The sequence below is a fragment of the Telmatherina bonti genome (genome assembly GCF_933228915.1).
Source record: "Telmatherina bonti genome assembly, chromosome: 6".
Classification (NCBI taxonomy): Eukaryota; Metazoa; Chordata; class Actinopteri; order Atheriniformes; family Telmatherinidae; genus Telmatherina; species Telmatherina bonti.
The window spans coordinates 6535063-6558685 of NC_136624.1; the positions used below are offsets into that span (position 1 = coordinate 6535063).

Here is a 23623-nt window from a genome sequence, read left to right on the forward strand (position 1 = left end):
GAGAGGCAGGTTACACCCGGACTGGTTACCAGTCCATCGCCGATGTGCTGCTCAGTTATTTTCTATAAATGACCGATTCTAACGGTTATTTCCATGTTTTAGGCTTCAGACGAGGGAATGTTTGGGAATTATCAGCAGGCCTGAAGTTGTTTGAGTGACTTAAAGCTGGAAAGATGATTGATGATTTTATGACCAGCGTCTCTGTGTGGACGTTGCTAGGTCCCCAGGAGGAGGACAATCTGAGGACACGGGTGTGAATGTGTGTGTGTTGATCCCAGAGTTTCTCTACGAGTTACAAACATTTTATTTAGTCATTGTACAAGACAGAAAAGATTAAAAAAAAAAAAAAAAGGTTTTTACAAAGAGCTTAAAAGTTAGTGGACAACTTGGAGAAGTTCAGGTCTGCGGTGTGCATCTCAATCCTCCGGTGCAGCTCGTCCATGGAGGTGGACAGCGTGTCGTACAGCGCCTGCAGACAGGAGGACATTAGAGCCAGACACGAGTCGGACTCGCTGGAATCCGCTTCTGGAGGTCGTACCTGAGCTTTCTCCGTCTCTTTGCTGCAGACGTCTCTCAGGCTCTTGGTCTTAGCCTTCAGCTGCTGCGTCTCGCTGGAAATCTCCTGAATCTTGTCGGCCATCTCCTCGCGCTTCTGGTGGATTTGGTTACACTGCCTGGAGAACAGATGCAGTTTGGTTTTTCTTGCTCTAAACTACGAGAACTGGTTCCGTGATCCGTACCCCATGACTTCCTGGATGTGCTGCTCCTTCATCTCTCTCTTCTTCTGCCTGCGGATGTTCTGCTTGCACTGCTTATCCAGCTTCATGCCCAGAGCACGCTTCAGCTGGCCCTCCTCAATGCACAGGCTCTTCAGCTCCTTCTGCTTCTTCTCGTACAGAGCCATCAGCTCCTGGTTCTGGGTTTAACAGCACAGAGAACAAAGTGCTGCTCCTCAGGTTCAACACAGCTTCATTCATCTGCTGTTTGTAGGAAAATCTTCTGAAGCTCATCTCATCTCTACAGAATGCTGAAAAAATATTTCCTTCCTTCCTGATTTTCCACAAGTTTGTCACTGAAGTGTTTCATAACTTTACACACATTTTGTTAGAGAAACGTAACAAGATTGAGTTTTAAATGGTGATTTAAAACCGCTGGATGAGAGTCGTTATGGTAAAGACTCTGCTGGATCAGAGACGGAGTGTGTTACGGTAACGACTGCTGGATCAGAGACGGAGTGTGTTACGGTAACGACTGCTGGATCAGAGACGGAGTGTGTTACGGTAACGCTGCTGGATCAGAGATGGAGTGTGTTACGGTAACGACTGCTGGATCAGAGACGGAGTGTGTTACGGTAACGACTGCTGGATCAGAGACGGAGTGTGTTACGGTAACGCTGCTGGATCAGAGACGGAGTGTGTTACGGTAACGACTGCTGGATCAGAGACGGAGTGTGTTACGGTAACGCTGCTGGATCAGAGACGGAGTGTGTTACGGTAACGCTGCTGGATCAGAGACGGAGTGTGTTACGGTAACGACGCTGCTGGATCAGAGACGGAGTGTGTTACGGTAACGCTGCTGGATCAGAGACGGAGTGTGTTACGGTAACGACGCTGCTGGATCAGAGACGGAGTGTGTTACGGTAACGACGCTGCTGGATCAGAGACGGAGTGTGTTACGGTAACGCTGCTGGATCAGAGACGGAGTGTGTTACGGTAACGCTGCTGGATCAGAGACGGAGTGTGTTACGGTAACGCTGCTGGATCAGAGACGGAGTGTGTTACGGTAACGCTGCTGGATCAGAGACGGAGTGTGTTACGGTAACGCTGCTGGATCAGAGACGGAGTGTGTTACGGTAATGCTGCTGGATCAGAGATGGAGTGTGTTACGGTAACGCTGCTGGATCAGAGACGGAGTGTGTGGATCTGTGAAAGGGAGCAGAGAAACTGCAGGTGTGTGTTTGCAGGGTTTGTCAGCAGCTTTGTGTTTCTTGCTGTAAATGTGTGACTGCAGCTTTAATCTGGACGTAGTTTGAGACGCTTATTGCACCGCGTACAGTAGGACTCACAGCTTTTCTCTGGAACTGCTGTTAATCCCACATTTGGGGAACATTTACCAACTTTAAAACGTTCTTCAGCACTGGATCCGTGGTATTTTAATAATTTTGAATTGTTTTTTAATTTTCCCAAAAGATTCAGCCCTTCATTTTGCTAAATCAAACTTAAAACCTTGTTAGGATCTGCAGGTACTCTGTACCATTCCCAGACAGACAGAGATACGGAAAACATCAAGTCTCCTTCACCTCTCCAGACCATCTGACGCAACCAGCTTCTCCATATCAGATTACTGGATGGAGATGATCACGAACGGAGCGAGCAGGTGATGGAGAACATGGGGGATATATGAGCCTATTACCGACTTACCTGCGACATCTGAACTCCGCATGGTTGCTAAATACAGACTTACAGACATGATTTCATTCATAAGATGGAGTTTAGGACAGTTTGTATGAAGGGTTGATCATTGCAGGACCTGAGATCTAACAGGAGGAGTGTCACCGTGTGATCCCTCCAATCAGACCAGAAATAATCTCACTGCAGAGCTGTTTTGTAAATGATCTAATACGATAAGTTTCCAAATATCTGCCAGTCGCAGGATGTTTCAGACCAAACATCATTACTGGGAGGAGATCCAGATTATAGCTCCATGGCTGATAAACATATGCTACCTCCTCCTGTCGCTGCTTGGTGCTGTTCATGCTGCTCTCCAGGTCCTGCAGGAGGCTGTACATATGCTGGATCTCGGCCTCTATCTGGCTTTGATCTTGCACCATGTTCTGCAGCTCCACCACGCGCTCATCCGTCTCTTCCTGAAAGAAAACACACGGTGACTTTCCGCTCCGTCAGCCTCAGAGTGACCATCTCTGTGTTGCTTTCAGGCTCACTATGGAGGTCTTGATGTTCTTGACGTTCTCCCTCATCTTCTCCATCTGGCCCTTCAGCTCTTCTGGAGACTCCACGATCTGAGACTTAAGTTTGCCGATGACCTCTTTCAGGTTGCTGACGTCCACTTTGATCTGAGCCTGAAACACAAACGTGCGTTTTCAGTTTAACGCCGTGGAAGCTCAGACACGGAAAAGGAGAAGTCTCTGTGCGTCAGGCACCAGTTTCTGTGTTTTCTCTGCGATCTTGGCTTTCCACTCGGCGATGCTGTCGTTTTTCGCGTTCTAAAAGGAAACCAGAAGATTTTACTTGAACTGCAAGAACGCTGCACAAGTTTTATCCAACGCCGGCAGTGTTTCATCACCACCTACCATTTCCTGGTATTCCTGCATGGTGGTGGCCTGCAGCTCGGACAGAGCGGCGGCCAGCTCGTCTGCTTCAGCCTGCTGCTCTGGAGGGATGACTCTAAATAAGGAAACAACAGGTCAGTCGAAGGTGTGAATCAGCTCCACAATAAACCATCGTTTACACAGATATTCAACATGTAGACGTGAAATAAGACGTGTCAAAATGGAGATGCGGCTCTTATTAACACTCCTGAAATCAGCCACATGTACTGTGGTATTTATTATTATTATTCAAACTGAGCATCAGAGCGATGATAAAAAGGAGATTTAAGGTTTTATGGTCTGATGAGTCTCCAGTTCAGCTCCACATTCACATGGTAGGATCAGAATCTGCTGGAAACATCATGACAACATGGATCCATTCTGCTGTCAGGATCAACAGGCTGCTGCTGGTGGAATGGTGGGGGGAGGTTTTCTGGTCCCAGTTTGGTCCCCTTAGTACCAGTATGACATGGTTTAACCAGCATCGTCTGATGGAAACTTCCAGCAGGATGATGCACCATGTCACAAAGCTCACATCATCTCCACCATGACGATGAGTTCACTGTCCTCCAACGGCTCCACAGTCACGGGAGATTCTCATGGTGATGAGGTGGAACGGGAGATTCTCATGGTGATGAGGTGGAACGGGAGATTCTCATGGTGATGAGGTGGAACGGGAGATTCTCATGGTGATGAGGTGGAACGGGAGATTCTCATGGTGATGAGGTGGAACGGGAGATTCTCATGGTGATGAGGTGGAACGGGAGATTCTCATGGTGATGAGGTGGAACGGGAGATTCTCATGGTGATGAGGTGGAACGGGAGATTCTCATGGTGATGAGGTGGAACGGGAGATTCTCATCGTGATGAGGTGGAACGGGAGATTCTCATGGTGATGAGGTGGAACGGGAGATTCTCATGGTGATGAGGTGGAACGGGAGATTCTCATCATGATGAGGTGGAACGGGAGATTCTCATCATGATGAGGTGGAACGGGAGATTCTCATGGTGATGAGGTGGAACGGGAGATTCTCATCGTGATGAGATGGAACGGGAGATTCTCATGGTGATGAGGTGGAACGGGAGATTCTCATGGTGATGAGGTGGAACGGGAGATTCTCATGGTGATGAGGTGGAACGGGAGATTCTCATGGTGATGAGGTGGAACGGGAGATTCTCATGGTGATGAGGTGGAACGGGAGATTCTCATGGTGATGAGGTGGAACGGGAGATTCTCATGGTGATGAGGTGGAACGGGAAATTCTCATGGTGATGAGGTGGAACGGGAGATTCTCATGGTGATGAGGTGGAACGGGAGATTCTCATGGTGATGAGGTGGAACGGGAGATTCTCATGGTGATGAGGTGGAACGGGAGATTCTCATGGTGATGAGGTGGAACGGGAAATTCTCATGGTGATGAGGTGGAACGGGAAATTCTCATGGTGATGAGGTGGAACGGGAGATTCTCATGGTGATGAGGTGGAACGGGAAATTCTCATGGTGATGAGGTGGAACGGGAGAGTCTCATGGTGATGAGGTGTGACGGGAGAGTCTCATGGTGATGAGGTGGAACGGGAGATTCTCATCGTGATGTGCAGCAACTGTGTGACGCTTCATGTCAACGCTCAGTATCTCTGAGGAATGTTTCCAACACCTCGTGAAGTCTGTCACAGCAGGAATTAAAAAGGAGGTCCGACCTGAACCAGGAGGTGGTCCTGATGAGGAGGACGGTCGGTGTATATTTCATGTAATATTATGCAGTCGAACCAAAATGTGTCTAGCTTATAAAAAACAAGTTTTAATTCATTTCTACATTCAAAAACAAGCCGCCCCACAAAAAAAACACAAAAAACAAACAAACAAACAAAAAAAAACAAACCCAATGACTCGAACACAAAAACAAAAACAGGAACAAACAACTTACGTCAGCATTTCAATCTTCTTCTCTGCCTCTAAAACGCCTTTGTTGTAAGCCTGCAGTCTGTCCATGTTCGCCCTCTGGTCTCACACACACACACACACACACAAATATCACACTTTATTACAACTTCCAACAACCATGTTATACGTCCATAAACTACATTTGTAATATTAGAACGTGCACGGAGCGCCTTCTGTCATCCTAACACATGAAACTGAATATTTTGTCTCACTAGAACATGTAAAAACGTCTGATTTAAACGTATGGAGGTGATTTGAGGGAAAAGAGTTGAGTTAGATGTAAACATCCTGCCTGAACCAAACAACTTAGAACGACTGGTCCCCTCGCAGCTCCTCAGGGGGAATCGACCCGCTCAGATCTCTGGATTTTGCTGCTTTTTAACGCTCTGATACGTTTTCTACTGGTCTGAAAATCTGCTCCAACTTCGAGCAAATTCCAGTTTTAAACTCAGATCAACACTTTGGATGATGAATGAGAAAAATCCTTGTTAAATCACGTTAAATACAAAACCCGGATGTTTTGCATCAGACAGTGTTGCGTTCTGAGGGGGCGGGGCTTGCTGACAGAGCGTGCCTGCGTCTGTTTATGATTGGTTGGGAGAAGTAACGACATATATTAAGCTACATGACTGGCTAGGATGACAAAGGAAGGGAAACTGTTTTTCTATTCAACTTTTTATCAACTTCTTTCCCTCCTATCGCACCAAACGTCTAATAATCAATATTTTATCAAATTATCTTCCAGTCCTAAACTTTCAAATAAACTTCCGTGGTTTTTGAACCCCCTGCAGAGCGTCACCTCCTCAGGTGGATTCTCAACACTTAAAGTCTTATAAAGCGGCTGAGTGTAAAGAATTTCCATGTGGATGAACGTATCCTACAAATCTGGCCTGTTTCTCCAGCATCAGCTCCATCCTTTCCTTCCTGAAGTGCAGAAAGTTCATGATGGCGCTGAGGATAGTCAGAGTCTTCTGCTTCTCTGTTGGAAAAAGGAAAAGTTTTCGTCTGAACAGCTCAGCTGATGAGTGTTAAACAGTAAATCCTGCAGCAAAGTAACGCTCTGCGTCATGTTTAAAACTGTGTGTTTTTCCAACCTTTCTTTACTGAAAAATCACAAGGCAAACCACAAACCAAAATGTTTTTTTTTTTTTTATTATTTTAAATTCCATATAATTAATATAAAGTCCATCTTGTCAAAGCCTCTTTAAAAGAAATCAGATAAACACAAGAAGAAGGAATTTTATTATCTTTTACTGTGGCCTGTTCGGATGAACGCAGAGCTGCTTTTTAGACCAATCAGATGAAACTGGGAAATTCTCAGGCCACACCTGATGATCTCTCACGGCACAGTGGTGGAAAAACACTGGTTTAAACTCCCAAAGTCCTCTGACGATGCAGAAGCAATGTGCCAGACACCAAACACTCATCACCGGTTCAACAGAGCGTGTTGCTGCAGCTGTAAAAGCTAAACTTACTTGGAGCAAGCAGGTCGTTGAGGGAAAAATCATAAACCAAACACATGGGCAGGAACTGGCGCCTGGAAGCAGAGATCACACACAGAGCTTGTAAAATGAGCAGATACTGTCAGCTCGTCTACCGTCACCCCTCATGACTTGTTGACACTCACATGCGCGTGTAGACACTCATGATAGCGGTGGCGCCCTCATGATAGGTGGGATACTGGATATTCTCCTGAAGTGGGACCTGTTTTAAACAAAGAGGCGTCAGCGTCAAGCAGCAGCAGGAGGCTGAAACACGTCAGACTTCCTGCAGAACCTGATCTGTTTCTGTCCCACAGCGATGAGACAGACATGTCTGTAAGCAGCAGAGTCTCTGCTTTCATGTGTTTGTGTTGAGAAATGATCTGAAGCTCTGAAGAGAACGACGATGTTTTCATGTTTGAGCCGTTTGGATGCTGGTGGAGTTTCTCTCAGTCAGGCCGCTCTGCTATGTGTTAACATTGATGCTGTCTGCAAACTTCTTCTGGATCTCGTGCTGGTGCGACTTGGTTAAGAGGAGGTTAAACAGTGGAGAAGTCAGAACTCACCAGGGCGTGACACTCAGGCCTGAAACGGTACAGGAGATGCAGAACTCTCATGTACAGAATCTGCACGGTTTCTGGCTGTAAGAGAGAATAAATACGTTAGTGGTCTGTTTTCCATCTGACTGCGGAGCAGCTGAGACCCAAACCGCGTCTCCAACCGAGGAAAGAGACCACTCCGAGAGTTTCCGCCATTTACAACTATTTCATACAGACTTTTCTTTTTTTTTCACAACTTTTAATGATAAAATTAGAATTATGGGAAAAAAGAGAAAATTACAGGTGATTAGGTTGTTTTCATTTCAGCTTCACTCACCGATACGACTCATTTCTGCAAGAAAAATAATCTAAAACCATTCCAGGCCAATGCTTTAAATGTGACGATGATGATTTAAACTAGGGCTGTGGCGATATGCTTTTGTCCCGATTCGATTTGATTTTTTGGGTGCCGATTCGATTAAAATTGCAATTTCTTTGGTATTGCTGGTTTTTGTGGGTTAAAGTCAAAATAAATGTGAAAAACTTTTTTTCCTTTGCTCGTCATTTTTCTTGATTTTAATTAGGAGAAAACAACCCAGTAGCCAGACCATCATTCTGCTGTTATAACGCCCGAGAAGACAAGTTAAAACATCAATAAAAACAATAAAAATAACAAAAAATTGATAATTGATCATTTTAATTTATTTGAAAAAAAAAATCTATGTTTTTTCAACAAAAAATTTATTTTAAAATTGTGAAGCAAAAAAAAAATCCAGATTTTTTTATTTTTCGAGTTGATTCTCCCACCCATAGTTTAAACCATGTCCCAGTATACCATTACAACGGTTTGTTCCTGCTAGGAATGAACAAATAAAGCAACATATTGCATAAACTGATGTCCAAACTGTGTCCCATACCGGCTACTAAACAACAGACTAAAGTATGGATGGTTTGATTGTTTTGTTTATGTAACTTCATTTTTTTATTTATTTATTTATTTTTTTTAATCGGTACATTTTTCTCATTTCTGAGGCATTTTATTGACATCTTCTGCAGATCTGCTGCTTTAACTTTGTGAATAAAATGTATAAATACATTTATCTTGGCTGATGTGAATTTATTCTAAATGCATTTTTTTTTCAGGACAACAAACAGCATGAAGATCATCCTGAGCATAAACAGATGCAACACATCAAGCAGGGTTGATCTGGTATTTATTTACAGATCAGTATTATCATTTCAGTAAAATAAACATGTGAAGTTTCTGATGGTAAAGCTTTGGGGGTTTTAATTTCCCCCTCTGTTCATTATTTGATCGTTTTTCACATCAGATTCACATAAAATAAACTGTTTTCATAGGATTTTGTTTCCTTTTAGTTTAAACCTGGACGGTAGGACTGATTTTCTGCATTTATAACAACATTATACTGACATAAAATACATTTCAGGTCAGATTTTTGCATAACTGGGACATTTTATTCCTCTCTAAAGTCAGCAGATGATAAAATATCCTATTTTAAACAGACTGATGGTTGCAGTGACGCCCTCCTGCAAACATTTTAGACATTTAGATCATTTTATTTATTAAACTGTAAATAACTCATCCCAGTCTACATATCTGCTCGGTGTTTTTTCCCATACAACCCGTTTAAAAGGGACAAACTAATAAAGAAAACGACTTTTTTTCCGTCTCCAGACCTTCTGGATGTTTTTACCTTCGGAACCGGAGCCAGGTCGCTTTTGGTCAAATGTTTCGATTCCTGGCCGATTAAAACTTCATTTCGATAAAAGTTCACGATGGCATCCACGCTGTAGACGGGGAAAGTGTTTTCCGCCATCGTAGATGTTTATTCACCGCTAAAAGAAACAAAAATTAAACTTCAAGCGAAGCGAAGGAAAACAGAATATACGGTACAAATCTGGCGCCTTTATGGACCTTCCGCCAATACAGGGTTGCCAAATCGTGTGAGGAAAACAAGCAACCAGCTGGATAAAAAGAAGTCCAAAAGAAGCGACCTGGCCCCTCAGAGAAACATAAATGTGAATAAGTGAGAAAGATGTGAGGAGGGGAATAAATTACGCCCAAAATAAGCAACCAGTGTTTTGAAAACAAGCCCAAAAATCCGCAACCCGCGACTGATGACTTTACAAAAAAAACAAGCCCAAAGTCGCTTACAATAAGCGGACCTGGCAACACTTCTCGATTCCCAAACAACGCTTCGGATTGGTCGATTTTCTTCTTCGTCTTCCTTCAAAATTACGAGGTAAATTAGGAACTGCATCACTTTTCGCCATCCAGCGGAAAATAGTCGGATTTACATTTTTTGAGGAATCCACTCCGTAGTTGCCTTTTATATTTATTTATTTTGTTTATTTATTTCAGACAGGTCAACGTTATTTATATTCTACATGCGCCCACATATATACAAATACCTACATATACCTTTATATATGTGCTTGCTTACGTTCATACATATAGCCTCCAACAACATCCATGTGCTCTTCCAGATAAAAAAAAGAGAAACAAAACAACAACAAAAAAATGTTTAGCAACAAATATTAGCTGGTTAGACACGTCACATATATAAAGCACATTTCTGATTAAGTTCTCCACACAGCAGCATTAAAAGTAAAGCAAAGTAAAATCAAAGTAGAATGATAGTCAGAATTAATTTTATATGCAAAGCAGAAAACTGATAGAGAGATATATGCAGTATCATGTAATATATGGTAGAAAGAAAATATAGACAAGCAAGTTTTTAATTCAGAATATTTAGTTCATAGATTGGCGTCAAGTTGTTGTTTTTGTCTGTAATTTCGTGTCTTTTTACTGAGAAAAATTATTTAAAATGCATAAGAAACATAGTTTTCTTTTTCTTTTTATGATTTATTTAACTATTAAAGATTGTACAACAAGTCAGGGTACAAGCAGACAACAATAAACAAAGTGACACTATTAGTGGTAGAGAGCTGTGTGAAACAGGACATTTCTCATAAAAAAAAGGGGGAAAAAAAACAAAAACAAAGGACAAAAACAAGAGCCAAAAAAACAAAAGTTATGAAAAACAGGATAGCACAACTTACAAGGCATATTAAAACAGCAAGGACATACCAATACAACTATACTTTTTTTTTTTTTTTTTTTTTTTAGCTTTTAGGTTCTTGTGGACCAGACATTGAAGTGATATATAAAGTAACAGGTGAAGCCGTTCATTAACCCAGTGAATGATGGAATGCATTTTTTTTTCCATTTACAGGGATGAATGTGATATTTACCCAGCATGATTATGAGATTAACAACATCTGAGATGCTTGTGTCCAGGTTGTCCATAAAATAAATTATATCCTTATGGGTAAACAAAGGGATGTTGTTCATTTTAAAGAAATCCAGCTGTGGATGTCTGACCAGAACAAGTTCACAACAGCACTTTCATTAAAAAGGTGGTGAATGGTTTCAGCCTTGGAAAAACAAAAGTTACAGGCATCTACTTCAAATTGAAATCTTTCAAACAGGAAATGATTAACAAGGAATATAGCTGATATTATTTTAAAATGAATTTCTTTGATTTTGGGTGGGTTTAGATATAATATATAGACTGAAAATGCCTTTTTCCTTAAAGAGCGTTCAATGTTATCTTTCGTGGAGCAAAAGTTTAGGTCTCCAAAAAGCTTCTGTTTAAAGAGCACTAATCAATTTATCATCCCATTTTCTATCTAATAGGTTGGGAAACAGGTTTTTCGAGCTAAAAGGAATATTTAGCATTGTTGGGCTGCAGTTCCTCCTCCGACCAGCAGGCGGTCACAACATTCACGTGACACAAACCGGAATCATGTGTCGGATCAGATGTTGCATGTAAAACCTTCTTTAAAAAGCCAGAAAATACTACATTTGATGACTTTAGGAGTAGATAATATGACTTTACGACTGGTATAGTTTGGTATTTGAGCCAACATGGGGTCAAACTGGACGGAGAGGGTTTCTGCTTTCTGCCTCCGACCGTCTCGCTTCCTCTCCGACACAACCGCGGACACGTTCCTGGCTGAGCTGCTCCGGGAGCTCCGGGATGACAGAGCCAGCTGCGGTGTCAAGGTAAGAACCACACATCTGGAAATATAGGAAATATTTAACTATTTGCACACATGTGAAGAGCTTGCAGGTGTCTGATGTCTCGCGACCCTCAGCACGTCCACAACATTAAATTAAACTTTATTTATATCGCGTCAAATCACGGCAATGCCATCTCAAGAAGCTTTACAGACAGAAAAAAAAAACATATTGAAAGCCAATTCATAACAGCCTATATAAGGAAAAAAACAGAATGAGTTGGAAGCTCCAACTCAATCCCCCACCCTGAGCAAGCACACGGCGACAGTGGGAAGGAAAAAACTCCCTTTTAACAGGAAGGAAACCTCCGGCAGAACCCGGCTCAGGACAGGCAGCCATCTGCCTCTGCTGTGTGGGGGGAAGAGGACAGAAAGACAACAGACAACAGGAACTGCTACTCCCGGCCAGGGAGACCTGCTGAGACGGGAGACATGTTAATGATGCAACACTGTTATTGGGGGGATAAGAGAGAAAGAAGCTCAGTCCATACGTTTACTACATCATCATCATCATCTTCTGCCGCTTGGGTCGCGGGGGCAGCAGCCTAAGCAGCAGCCTAAGCAGGGAAGCCCAGACTTTCCTCTCCCCAGCCACATTTGCCAACTCTGCGGGGGGGATCCCGAGGCGTTCCCAGGCCAGCCGAGAGATATAATCCCTCCAGCGTGTCCTGGGTCTTCCCCGGGGTCTCCTCCCAGAGGGACGTGCCTGGAACACCTCACCAGGGAGGTCCAGGAGGCATCCTGACCAGATGCCCGAGCCACCTCAACTGGTTCCTCTCGATGCAGAGGAGCAGCGGCTCTACTCTGATCTCCTCCCGGATGATCGAGCTCCTCACCCTATCTCTAAGGGAGAGCCCGGCCACCCTGCGGAGGAAACTCATTTCAGCCGCCTGTATACAAGATCTCCTTCTTTCGGTCACGACCCACAGCTCATGACCATAGGTGAGGGTAGGAATGTAGATCGACTGGTAAATGGAGAGCTTCGCCTTCTGGCTCAGCTCCTTCTTCCTATGTACGTTTACATGGGAGTTACATGGGAGTTTTAATTCCTGTTTATTTCTGAATAAAAGTTAACCTCTTAACAGTCAACCCCCAAAATGCCAAATATGCCTGAAAAAGACATACCCAAATTAAATTAGACGTCTTCCTCTGTAAAAAATCACCGTCCCTCCGCGTAAACGACTCCCCCTCCTCCTTGCAAGTGTATTTCCGCTTTTTGGCGTGTTTTGTAATTGTTCATACAGAGAAAAAGGCTTCCTCTGCCTTTGCGCACGGACGCACACAAGTACGCACGTTGTCGCAAATGTTTACACACAGACTTTCTGAAGGCATTTTACATCCCACACACACAAGCTTCACACCGCTGTGACGGTAAATTAAATGGCTTCACATTTATAATAAAATTGCTGTGAAACTGGTACTTATCATGTAGTTTTTACAAGTTACGACTGAAAAGACGAGAAGCAGGGAGCCAACTTTGTTTTTTTTCCGGTATACGTCATACGTCACGTGCACCCTCTGTCCAATCACAACCCTTCCCAACCCGCCGCTCTAAAGAGGAATTAAGTGAGGACGTGTTTCATGTAAACCTTCATTCATAATTATTATTTTCATGTAAACTTGTAGGATAATACATTAATTCCGAATTAAAAAAACATCATGTAACCGTAGCCAGTGTATTAGGAAATGTCCCTCAGCAGTCTAAACCTATAGCAGCATAACTAAGGGATGCTAACCATCCCTAGCTATAGGACTTATCAAAAAGATAAGTCTTCAGCCTAGTCTTAAAGGTGGGGAGGGTGTCTGCTTCCCTAACACTAACTGGGAGCTTATTCCATAAGAGAGGGGCCTGATAACCAAAGGCTCTGCCTCCTGCTCGGCTCTTTGAGACTCTAGGAACCACAAGTAAGCCTGCAGTCTGTGAACGAAGTACTCTGCTTGGTATATAAGGAACTATGAGGTCTTTAATATATAGTGGTGCCTGGTTGTGGAGGGCTTTATATGTAAGGAGAAGGATTTTAAATTCTATTCTAGATTCAACAGATGTTTACTAACTACAAGTAGAAAAGTGTATTAAAAAACACCCTTATCATGTTCTTCATCAGGATTTGCTCCTTTTTTTTTTTTTTTTTAATTCCCTGCAATGATATGTGGAACAAAGTGGGAACATTCCTCTGAGAATTTGCTCCATGTTGACATGAAGCATCACATCTGAAGATTAGTGGGCTTCACCTTATCCCTAAGGTCCCAATCAATGTTTTAAATGCTTCCTTCCTTCACCTGATTCAAAACTTAACCTCGACTTCTTTGCAACACTGTTACTGGTTTCAGTCAGGTTAGTTAAAGTATGGAAGCATGCAAAACTGTCCAGTCCAGTCCAGTCCAGGAGGTTTACCCCATCCCTTCTCCAGCACACCTGAATTCCCTCATCTGCACGCCATTCAGGTCTGCAGCTGCCTGATAATGAGCCATTTGTTTGTTTGAGGCGTGTTGGAGAAGAAATGCATCTAAACGTTGCAGGATGGTAAATCTGCAGGACCAGATTTGGCCACACCAGATGTGGAATGTAGAAACCGGGCCAGCAGACGAGGAGGAGCAGGACTGAGAGAAGCTGCTCTGCTGGATGTAGATCTGGAGACTGTGGAGCCGTTGCAGGACAGTGAACTCATCGTCATGGTGGAGATGATGTGAGCTTTGTGACATGGTGCATCATCCTGCTGGAAGTTTCCATCAGAAGATGCTCCACTGTGCTCAGAAAGGGATGGACATGGTCAGCAGCAGGACCCAGCCTGAAGGGGAAGCTAGCATCTGATTGGTTGGGTAGATACAGCTGTGCTCATATGTCTTCATCCCCTTTCATTAAAGAAAAGGCTGAATTTACAACAATCACTCAGATAACTGGAGACTTAAAAAAGGAACAATAACTAAAATTTTGCAAAAATATAATTTAGTAATATAAGACACTGTTTTTTCATTTAATTGAGTTGAAGAAAGAAAAACAAATGTGTCCTGGACAAATTAGAAACTTTTCTGTTGAACAGTGGGACAAAATACCTGTCAACAGGTGCAGAAGTCTGACTGAGAGGAACAGAAAACACCTGACTGGAGCAGAAACATTAAAGGATTGTTCTACTAAATATTACTTTATGACTGATGGAATATGTAATAAATTATCTTATTTGTTTGCTTTTTAAAAAAAATATTTCTATTGAACCAGAATTAGAAAATAATGTAATGATTTTCATAAAATGTTTATTTATTATTACTTTAGTCAATTTCAGCTTATTTTACAGGCAGCTGTTTATTTTCCTTCTTTAATGAATAAATATTGAGCACAACTGAATGTGTGTTAACAGGAAGTAGAACTGGTGAGCCGGTTCCCAGTCTGGAGTTATAATAGAAAGTATTTGCTGTGGTCTGTCTCTGGTTTTACGGTGATTTTAAACTGGACGTGCAAATTAAACGTCAACTCGTAAAGATGAAATAATTTCTAACCCTCTCCGCTGTGAGACAGTAATCTCTGCCGTCATCGCCTCCTTTACCTCAGGACCAGCCAGGCGTCTCTCTCACGTCTCCGCTGCTCGTCTTCATGTTGGAGAACGTCACAGAACACGTGACGCCTATTTCAGCATCGCTTCACTGGCTTCCCGTAACTTTTAGAGTTCATTTTAATTAAGTCCCTATATGGTCTGGGCTCTCTCTCTAACCCCTACCCCATCCTCGCCAGCTCGGCGCCTCAGATCAGCTCCTTCTGGAGCAGTGTTTTTCCACCACTGTGCCGTGGTACACTAGTGTGCCGTGAGAGATCATCAGGTGTGTCTTGAGAAATGACTCAATTTCACCTGATTGGTCTAAAAAGCAGCTCTGTGTTCATCCAAACAGGCCCCAGTGAAAGATTATAAAATCCCTTCTTCTTGTGTTCATCTGATTTCTTTTCAGGAGGCTTTGACCTGATGGACTTTATATTAATATTATGGACTTTTTCTTTTAAAAAAAAAAAACAACCCATTTTGGTTTGTGGTGTGCGTTGTGATTTTTCAGAGAAAAAAAGTGTGTCTTGGCTCAAAAAAGGTTAAAAAACCCTGTTGTGGCGGTAGCGAGGTCTCAGAGGGGACAGAACATTTGTGTTCGCTGCTCCAGAACTGTGGAGCTGTTTGCAGGTCAGAGAATCCTGAGAATCGCTGATGATTTATAAAACCCGTTTTATGACCTGACAGTTCCTCCAGACTTATTTTCTCCAGTCAACTGTTTTTATTTCTTTACTTTTGGTTGTTTTATCTTTTCTTCCTTTAACTTCCATCATCCAGATGTCCGTCTGCACGTTTTTAATGTTCACTTCTTCCTTCAGCCCTTTGTCACCGTTGTGTTAAAGGTCTTTAGGAACAAAGTCGAGATGTTTATATTTTCCATCTCGCTGACTTGTTTGTCTTTTCTGTCCCCCTCCAGCTCGTCCTGCTGTCTCCGCTCTGCGAGTATCCGTCCCTGCTGTGTCCCTCGGACGTTGTGGGCGAGGAAACGGCCCTGGAGCTCATGTCGGTCTTCGCCCAGTGTCCTCCCTGGTCTCTCCAGTTGCGCTGCCAGCTCCTGGTGGCCCTAACTTGCGTCCTGCAGTGCTCGTCCTGTGCGAGCAGCCGCTCCGCTGCGTCCCAGGACTTCCTGGAACTGCTTCTTCAGGTGTCCCAGGACAGCAGTGACATCCACGGGGACGGCTCGCAGCGTTTTCTCCGCGCCACAGCTTGCGAGTGCCTGTGGGAGATGGAGGCGTGCTGCCCCGGCCTCCTGTCGCAGCACCTGGAGCTGGTGGGCGGGCTCCGTCAGCGGGAAACCTGCCGGCTCCACCAGGCCTTCGCAGGACTTCAGACTCTGGTGTTGAGGAACGCCGTTTATCAGCTGAGCCGGCAAACAGGAGCGGCTGCCAAGAACCTGAAAGCTCTGCTGGAAGGAAACTCTTCGCTTGCATGGGAAGCAGATCAGGACTCTGGTCCGCCGAGCGAGGACCCGGCCCCGCTGGCGTCGCTCATTACGGCTCCGATGGGCTCGGTGCCGACCCTCCACACCGGGCCCGACTGTAAGGAGCTGCGATCGGTCCTCTCCTCCCTGCTGGAGGAGTCCTACCTCCTCACGCCTCTGTGTCAGGCCGGCATGCTGTTCAGACTGATGGAGGTGGTTGCCATGGTGCCCGGAATCCCTCCAGCCATATTCCGAGCTCAGCTGCTGCGACTGCTGGGAACCAGCGAGGTTTGTGTCCAAGTGGAGCGACAGGAGTTACATCCTGCATGTGTCCAGAAAACTGATATTTATCTCCATTATAACGCAGAAAAAGCAGAAAATTACACGATTTTTATTTATATATTTTAATATAGTTTAGTATTTGTTTTGAAAAACTTTATTGGAAGCAGAAAAAACAAAAGAGTAGAAAGCAGCGAAGTCAGAGTGGCGACGTGAGAAACAGTTTCCTGTCGCTCGGTTCCGATGAAACTCAGATTTCATGAACACGTCATCCAACAAAACCACCTCAGGAAACTTAAAGAATCATCAATAAACCATGGTGGCACAACAGAGGAGAAGAGTCTGGCTGGTGATTTAGTCCGACATATTGGCGGTAACACGAGGCGTCTTTCACTGGTGGAACGTAGCTGTCGAGAGGACTGTAGGTCTGGATTAGGGAGTGAAGGTAGACGGGAGCCGTTTGAGTTATTGTTTTGTAAGCCAGAAGCAAAGTTTTACATTTGATGCGTGCTGCAACCGGGAGCCAGTAAAGAGCGATTAGCAGCGGAGTGACATGAGCTCGTTTGGGTTGGTTGAAGACCAGACGGTATTCTGTGGTATTCTGGATCATCTGCAGAGGTTTAATAGAGCACGAAGGCAGACCTGCCAGAAGGGAATTGCAGTAATTGATGCGTGAGATGACCAGAGCCTGACCCAAAAGCTGAGTTGTGTGTTCTGTCAGGTACAGTCTGATTCTCTTGATGTTGTAGAGAGCATATCGACAGGTACGGGCAACCGAGGCAACGTGGACCTTAAAGGTCAGCTGGTCATCCACCATGACCCCATGATTCCGGGCAGCAGGCGTAGGAAAAAGTGTGACAGAGTCAAGTTTCACACTTGATTGCAGATGTAAAGAAGGATTGGCTGGGCAGACAATGAGCTCTGTCTTGGACAGATTGAGCTGAAGGTGGCGATCCTTCATCCATGCCGAGATATCAGCAAGGCAAGCTGATATTCTCATCGAGACGGTTGTGTCATCCGGAGGAAAGGAGAGGAATAGTTGAGTGTCATCAGCATAACGGTGATAGGAGAAGCTGTGAGAGTTTATGACTGCAACAAGTGAGGATGTGTATAGTGAGAAGAGAAGAGGTCCGAGCACCGACCCTTGAGGCACCCCTTTTTTCAACTCATGTGAGCTGGACACTTCTCCTCGCCAGGATACTCTGAAGGATCTTCCTGAGAGGTACGACGAGAACCAGGAGAGGACAGATCCAGAGATGCCGAGCTCAGAGAGTGTGGAGAGGAGAATCTGATGGTTCACTGTGTCAAAAGCAGCAGACAGGTCCAGAAGTATCAGGACTGAGGATTGACCAGTAGATCTGGCAAGCCGGAGGGAATTGGCACCAGACAGGAAAGCAGTTTCAGTGGAATCAGTGGAGTGGCCTTGTCTAAAGCCAGACTGATATGGATCAAAAAGGTTTTCATCATGGAGGAACTGCGAGATTTGGCTGAAGACGGCACGCTCTAGTAGTTTAGATAAGGAAGGCACCAGTGAGACCGGCCGGTAGTTTTCAACCTGGACTGGGTCGAGTGTGGGTTTCTTCAGGAGCGGGGGGATGATATGGGTTGATAATATGGATCACTGCAGCTTTGATTGTAGGAGAAATGCCCTGCAGGATATCGGTAGGGACCGGATCAAGTGAACAGGTAGTGGGTTTAGAGCTTTGTAGAAGCTTTAGGACTTCATTCTCATTCAGAGGACAGAAGGAGCAAAGTGAAGCACCACTAGCTGGATGTGGTGGACTGAGCTGGTCAGGCTCAGAGAACTGATTACTGATGGTAGCAACCTTTTCGGTAAAAAAGGACACAAACATTTCTGCGGTCAGCATGGCTGGTGGCTGAGCAGGAGGTGGAGAGAGAAGAGAGTTAAATGCCATGAATAGCTGTCGTGCGTTAGGAGCATTGCAGATCTTGTTCTGATAGAAGTCTATCTTGGCAGCCTTTAGGCTGGATGTGAAGAGTGAGAGCTGGAGTCGATACTTTCTTTGTACTTTCTGCGCCACTTTCTTTCTGCTGCCCTGAGACCTGCTCTGTGACGTCTTAGAACCTCAGTGAGCCATGGACAGGGTGGGTTCTGTCTGGCTGGTTTAGACAGCAGAGGAGTTTGTCGAGAGAGGAGGCCAGAGAGGCGCTGAGTGTTTCTGTAGCCTCATTAACAGACAGTAAGGAGAAGTCTGACTCAGAGGGGAGGGTAGAGTTAACCTCAGACAGTTGTGCGGAACTTAGAGATCTCAGGTTTCTGCGGTAGGAAACCATCCTCAGAGCCTCTTGAGCGCCATGAGAGAGAAGGGCTGAGAATTTGACCAGGAAGTGTCTGAAAGGTGGAGCGGAGTGACTGACAGATCAACTGTAGAGCAGTTTCTGGTCAGAACCAAGTCAAGAGCATTGCCAGCTTTGTGTGTTGGAGGAGTCTGGACAAGCCTGAGATTGAAGGAGTTGATGAGATTCATAAAGTCATTGGCCTGAGTTTTGCCAGTATGAATATTTAAGTCTCCCATGACAATTAGCAGTGTGCCATCATCAGGTTTGTCAGAGAGTAACATGTCCATCTCAGAGATGAAGTCATTCATATTGCCTCCTGGAGGGCGATAAATGACCAGAATGTATGTATCAGTAGGTGCTGAAACCTTTATTGCATGATATTCAAGTGCCGAGTAGGAAGCCTCTCCCGTCCTAAAGCACTCCCAGGCGGCCAGTCTCAGTCGGCTCCAGCTGCAGATCAATGTAGAATAACTGCAGTAAGTTGTGGAAGTTCACCTAAACATAGTTTATACCATTGTCAGTGACATCTGGCTGCATTATTTTTGTATACATATTTCGGCAAGTTAAGTAACTGTAATATCCCTCCATTAAGAGGCGTTACCATAGCAACGCGTTACTCAGCTGGTTCAGATCAGCCGTCTTTTAACAGGTGAATCAGAGAAACGCGCTGCAGCCTGACAGCGGTTGTTTGGCATAAAACGTACATCCAGCCCAATATAAAATAGTTCCTATATAAGCGGTAAAAGCGGATTAAACAACTTGGAACCGTGCATTAGACGGTTATAATGCACAACACGGAGTCTAGAACACCACGATGCTCAGTGTTGTTAAAAATTTCTGGATAATTGTGTTAAATAATCGAGATCTCAATTTCAGTCAAAATAATCGTGATTATAATTTTTGTCATAATCGAGTAGTGCTAGGCTAACTAACAGATTAGCATGTCTGCTGTTTTATACAGCAGTAACAATAAATGATGCGACTCAAACGAGAGGATAAAGTAGCTGCTGGACTACCTGCCCTGTTTCTAACATAAATAAACTTCACTGTTAGACTGAATGAACTTAATGTCCAGCAGAGAACTTCTACTTTAAGCTTAGTTCTGACATCTATCATGACCCGTCTCCATCTGCTAAACGCTACGTCCATCTAGACGCTCCTTTCTCCTGATGTCCTTTTCTGATCCTGGTTATCATTTCCTCTTCATGAGTCAAACTGTATGAAACTGTAGAAGACAGCAAGTTGATGAAACTGGTGTGAAATCAGATCAAACTGGTGTGAAATCAGATCAAACTGGTGTGAAACTAGATCAAACTGGTGTGAAACCAGATCAAACTGGTGTGAATCTGCTTCCTCCCATCAGGTTTGCCTGTTCCACGTCACCCTGCTGATGAAGTGCGCCTTCACCGACAGCCTGTTCAGCTCCGAGGACGAGGCCTTCATCCTGAAGCGTCTGCTCATGCTCTCCCAGCATCCGCTCCTCGCCACGCCTGAGAAGCTCTTCTTCATGGACTGCCTCCTGCACTTCCCAGAGAACTGTCCAATCAGCTGCGGGGACAGTGACGAGGCGCTGCCCGTGCTGCTGACGCCACGGCTCGCCGCGGTCCTGCTGCCCACCGTGTTCAACGACAGCGCCACGCTGCTGGCGCGACTCAACCTGCTGTCTCTGGTTTACCTGGAGGAGGAGGAGGAAGAGGAGGGCGGGGGGCTGGCCTTCCTCTCCGAACACGTGGCGTCCCTGCTGCACATCGTGGACAATGGCGGCGGCAGAGAGTTCGTCGTGACCTTCTTCAGAGCTGCCTTCCTCTTCCTCCTGCGTTTCTGCCATGTGGAGCGTTACACCACCAGCCTAAGCCATCAGCTGTGCCAGCTTTACCTGCGCCACGCCCACCTGGCGCCACACCTCATCAACATGGCGGACCAGACCCAGGACAGACTCGCCGACCCCGCCTGGACTCTGGACTTCTTGAAGATCCTCCAGAAGGGGATCAGCGAGGTCCCGCCGGCCCGGCTGACCCTGCCAGACCTTGGCTGGCACCTGAAGGTGCTGGCCCGGGTGGCGGAGGAAAGCCAGATCTCCCAGCATGCCACGCTCAGCTTCCTGTCCGCCATCCTCACGCCGTCTTCTTCCTCGCCGCGTTTAGGTGGTGACTGGCATCGTGGAAACGGCGTGCTGGCTGTCTGCCGCCGCCTGCTCGTCCACCCGAGTCTGGACTCACTGCTCGTCCCGCTGGCCGACGTCCTGCTGCATCTCGCCTGCCGCTATGGCGACACGGACATCCAGGACCACGCCCGCCTCTACTACGCCCTGATCACCACGCTGTCCCGGGAGAAGCTGGCGGCGGTGCTAACGCCCGGCAAGGGCGAAGGTGGGTGCCAGGTCAAGAAGCGAACGCTGTCGTGCATCATGTCTGAGAGCGAGGGGCCGACGGGGGTCCTGGCGGTCCACCAGGCCGACAAACCCGTACTGCGGCTGGTGGCGGCTTCGTCTGAGCCCGCCGCAGACGCTGGTGACCAGAACCCGAGTGAGGACGAGGACGTCCAGGACGAAGTGGCGCTACAGACCTACAGAGAGCAGCTCGCCGACCCCGACTTCGCCTCAGAAATAACCCTGACGTACCGGCTGACCCACAGCGAGGAGCGCGACCCGCGTTTTGATCACGTCTTCAGCGTCCGCCTCCACTTCCAGCTCACGGACGGTTCCTACGACGACCTGCAGGACATCAGCGTCCCTTGTGTCTTCAGAGACCGGCCGTCACCGGCAGTGACGCTGAGACTGAAGCCCAGACACCCCTACCCCACAACCCTCCACGTCACCGCCATCTTCACCGCCGCGGACGGACTCTGCTGGCACGCTGCCCTGCCGGACATCCAGGTGGCATTCCCACAGCTCTTCCAGCCACTGCCCGCACCGCGCACCTGGACTCCAGCCAGCAGGCTGAAGGTGTTCCGAGGGTTATGGGAGGAAATATGCTCCGAGGATTCGGACGCCGCCGTCAGCCTCTTCTGCTGCCGGCTGCAGGAGTCGGATCTGGTCGCCCTGGTGACCAAACACTTCCTCCCTTTCCTGGTGTCGGATGCGTCTCGTAAAGACGAGTTCAGCATTGCCGTCTTCCTGCCGCCGCAGTCTCACGTCCTGCTGAAGATCCGGCCAGAAGACGACGCCGTGCATTTTCACATCGCCACCGACAACTGGCAGCTCCTGCCTCGCATAAACTCCTACCTGCTGACCATCACGTCGCCGCAGGAAGCCGCCGTCAGCTGACCGCATCGCGGCTTCTACTAGTTTTTAACTCAATGTTTGATTTCAAATGAACTTTGCATTTTAATCATGTTGATTTGAAATTAAAAATCGTGTGAAATGAAAGACGTTGTCGTCCTTAAGTAGGATAAATCCTGTCGGCAGCTCAGCACGCCGAAACTGGAACCATATACTGTATGTAAAAAGATGGATGGAGCCTCCGCGACGTCACCTGTAGGTTTCTGAGGAGCTGAATTGAAGCTCGGTGGGAAACAGACGTGTGAACGGCCACGATTCTGAGAGCAGCTTTCAAATATATCAGTTATACTTACAGGTAGCTTCTAATTGGCACTGTTAATGCTTATTCAAGCACGCTGGTACTCCTTCCCCATCTGCAGTGACTCAAAAAACAGCTTTTGAGGGACATGTCGAGTTCTAGCACAAAGAGGAAAAACTCCGGAAAATCTGCAGAAGCGGGAGCAAACGTCGATGCTTCAAATGCTCTTATGGACATCTGCCATAACTGTGTAACTGGTATAGGCACACCAAATCTCTCCTTGATGGACGAAGATTTCCCCACCCTGCCCGTTACTCCAGAAAAACCTCCCTCTAAAAAAGGTAAAAGCAACGCCGCTAGCACCGACATTGTTGCTACTTTGTTGAAGCTACTCAATAGCAGATCGGACGTGTTCAAATCCCTGGTCCAGGATAACACGGTCCAAATAACGAGTTTGAAAGAACGTGGAAAGTCGGTTAAAAGAGCTGGAAGGGAAGGTCTCTCATCTTGAACTCACCCTAGATGGGGAAAACAATACGTTGGAGTCACACATCACTGACATGGAGAGGTACTCTCGACAATGGAACCTGAAGCTACATGGCGTGTCAGAAAGTGTAGAAAAAGGGTTAGATGTACGCAAAAAAGATTTATGCAAAGAGGTGATCCGAATCTGCCAGAAGCTACTACCCACGGAAACCGGTAAACTTTTAGATCTTATTGACATTGTGCATTGCATCGGTGCAAAAAGACCCAGCGGCACCAGAAGCATCATTGTGCAGTTTTCCTCCCGCACACTCAGAGCAGCAGTGTGGGCCGCAACCAAGAATTCCTTGTTCCTTCAACCATCTTCGCTTCACAACTCAATACAAGATTATAATAATCTGCTGAATGAGGTTGAAAAAAACATTCTTTACTGTTTATCCAGGTTTCCTCATGCTTACTTGGTCACTGGTGGCGATTTTAACGTCACTTTGGACAACACGATTGATAGATTGCCTGCAGCTATGCAAAATAATACCAATGAAAAGTTAAAAATTCATACAGAAATTTGACCTTGTAGACATCTGGAGAGAGAAATACCCTTCTACCTTCACTTGGAGCAACAAATCAAGCTCTAGACAATCTTGGTTAGACTTTGGCTTATATCAATTAATCTTAAAGAAAACTCAAATGCTGAAATT

The 23623-nt window shown here is 45.7% G+C and overlaps 2 protein-coding genes across 2 annotated transcripts; one reads left to right on the forward strand and one right to left on the reverse strand.

Annotated features, from left to right (window-relative positions):
• Positions 1–367: 367 nt before the first annotated feature.
• nuf2 (UF2 component of NDC80 kinetochore complex) lies at positions 368–9128 on the reverse strand (the record flags this gene model as incomplete). Its single annotated transcript, XM_079242847.1, has 13 exons — positions 368–469; positions 539–674; positions 741–916; positions 2726–2866; positions 2942–3079; positions 3161–3223; positions 3311–3404; positions 5254–5327; positions 6152–6249; positions 6746–6807; positions 6898–6974; positions 7318–7392; positions 9006–9128. The coding sequence occupies 13 exons, from the start codon at positions 9126–9128 to the stop codon at positions 368–370; spliced, it is 1359 nt and encodes a 452-aa protein (XP_079098973.1).
• Positions 9129–11125: 1997 nt separating this feature from the next.
• ap5b1 (adaptor related protein complex 5 subunit beta 1) lies at positions 11126–22189 on the forward strand (the record flags this gene model as incomplete). Its single annotated transcript, XM_079241456.1, has 3 exons — positions 11126–11380; positions 15841–16632; positions 20288–22189. The coding sequence occupies exons 1-3, from the start codon at positions 11243–11245 to the stop codon at positions 22187–22189; spliced, it is 2832 nt and encodes a 943-aa protein (XP_079097582.1). The 5' UTR covers positions 11126–11242.
• Positions 22190–23623: the final 1434 nt, after the last annotated feature.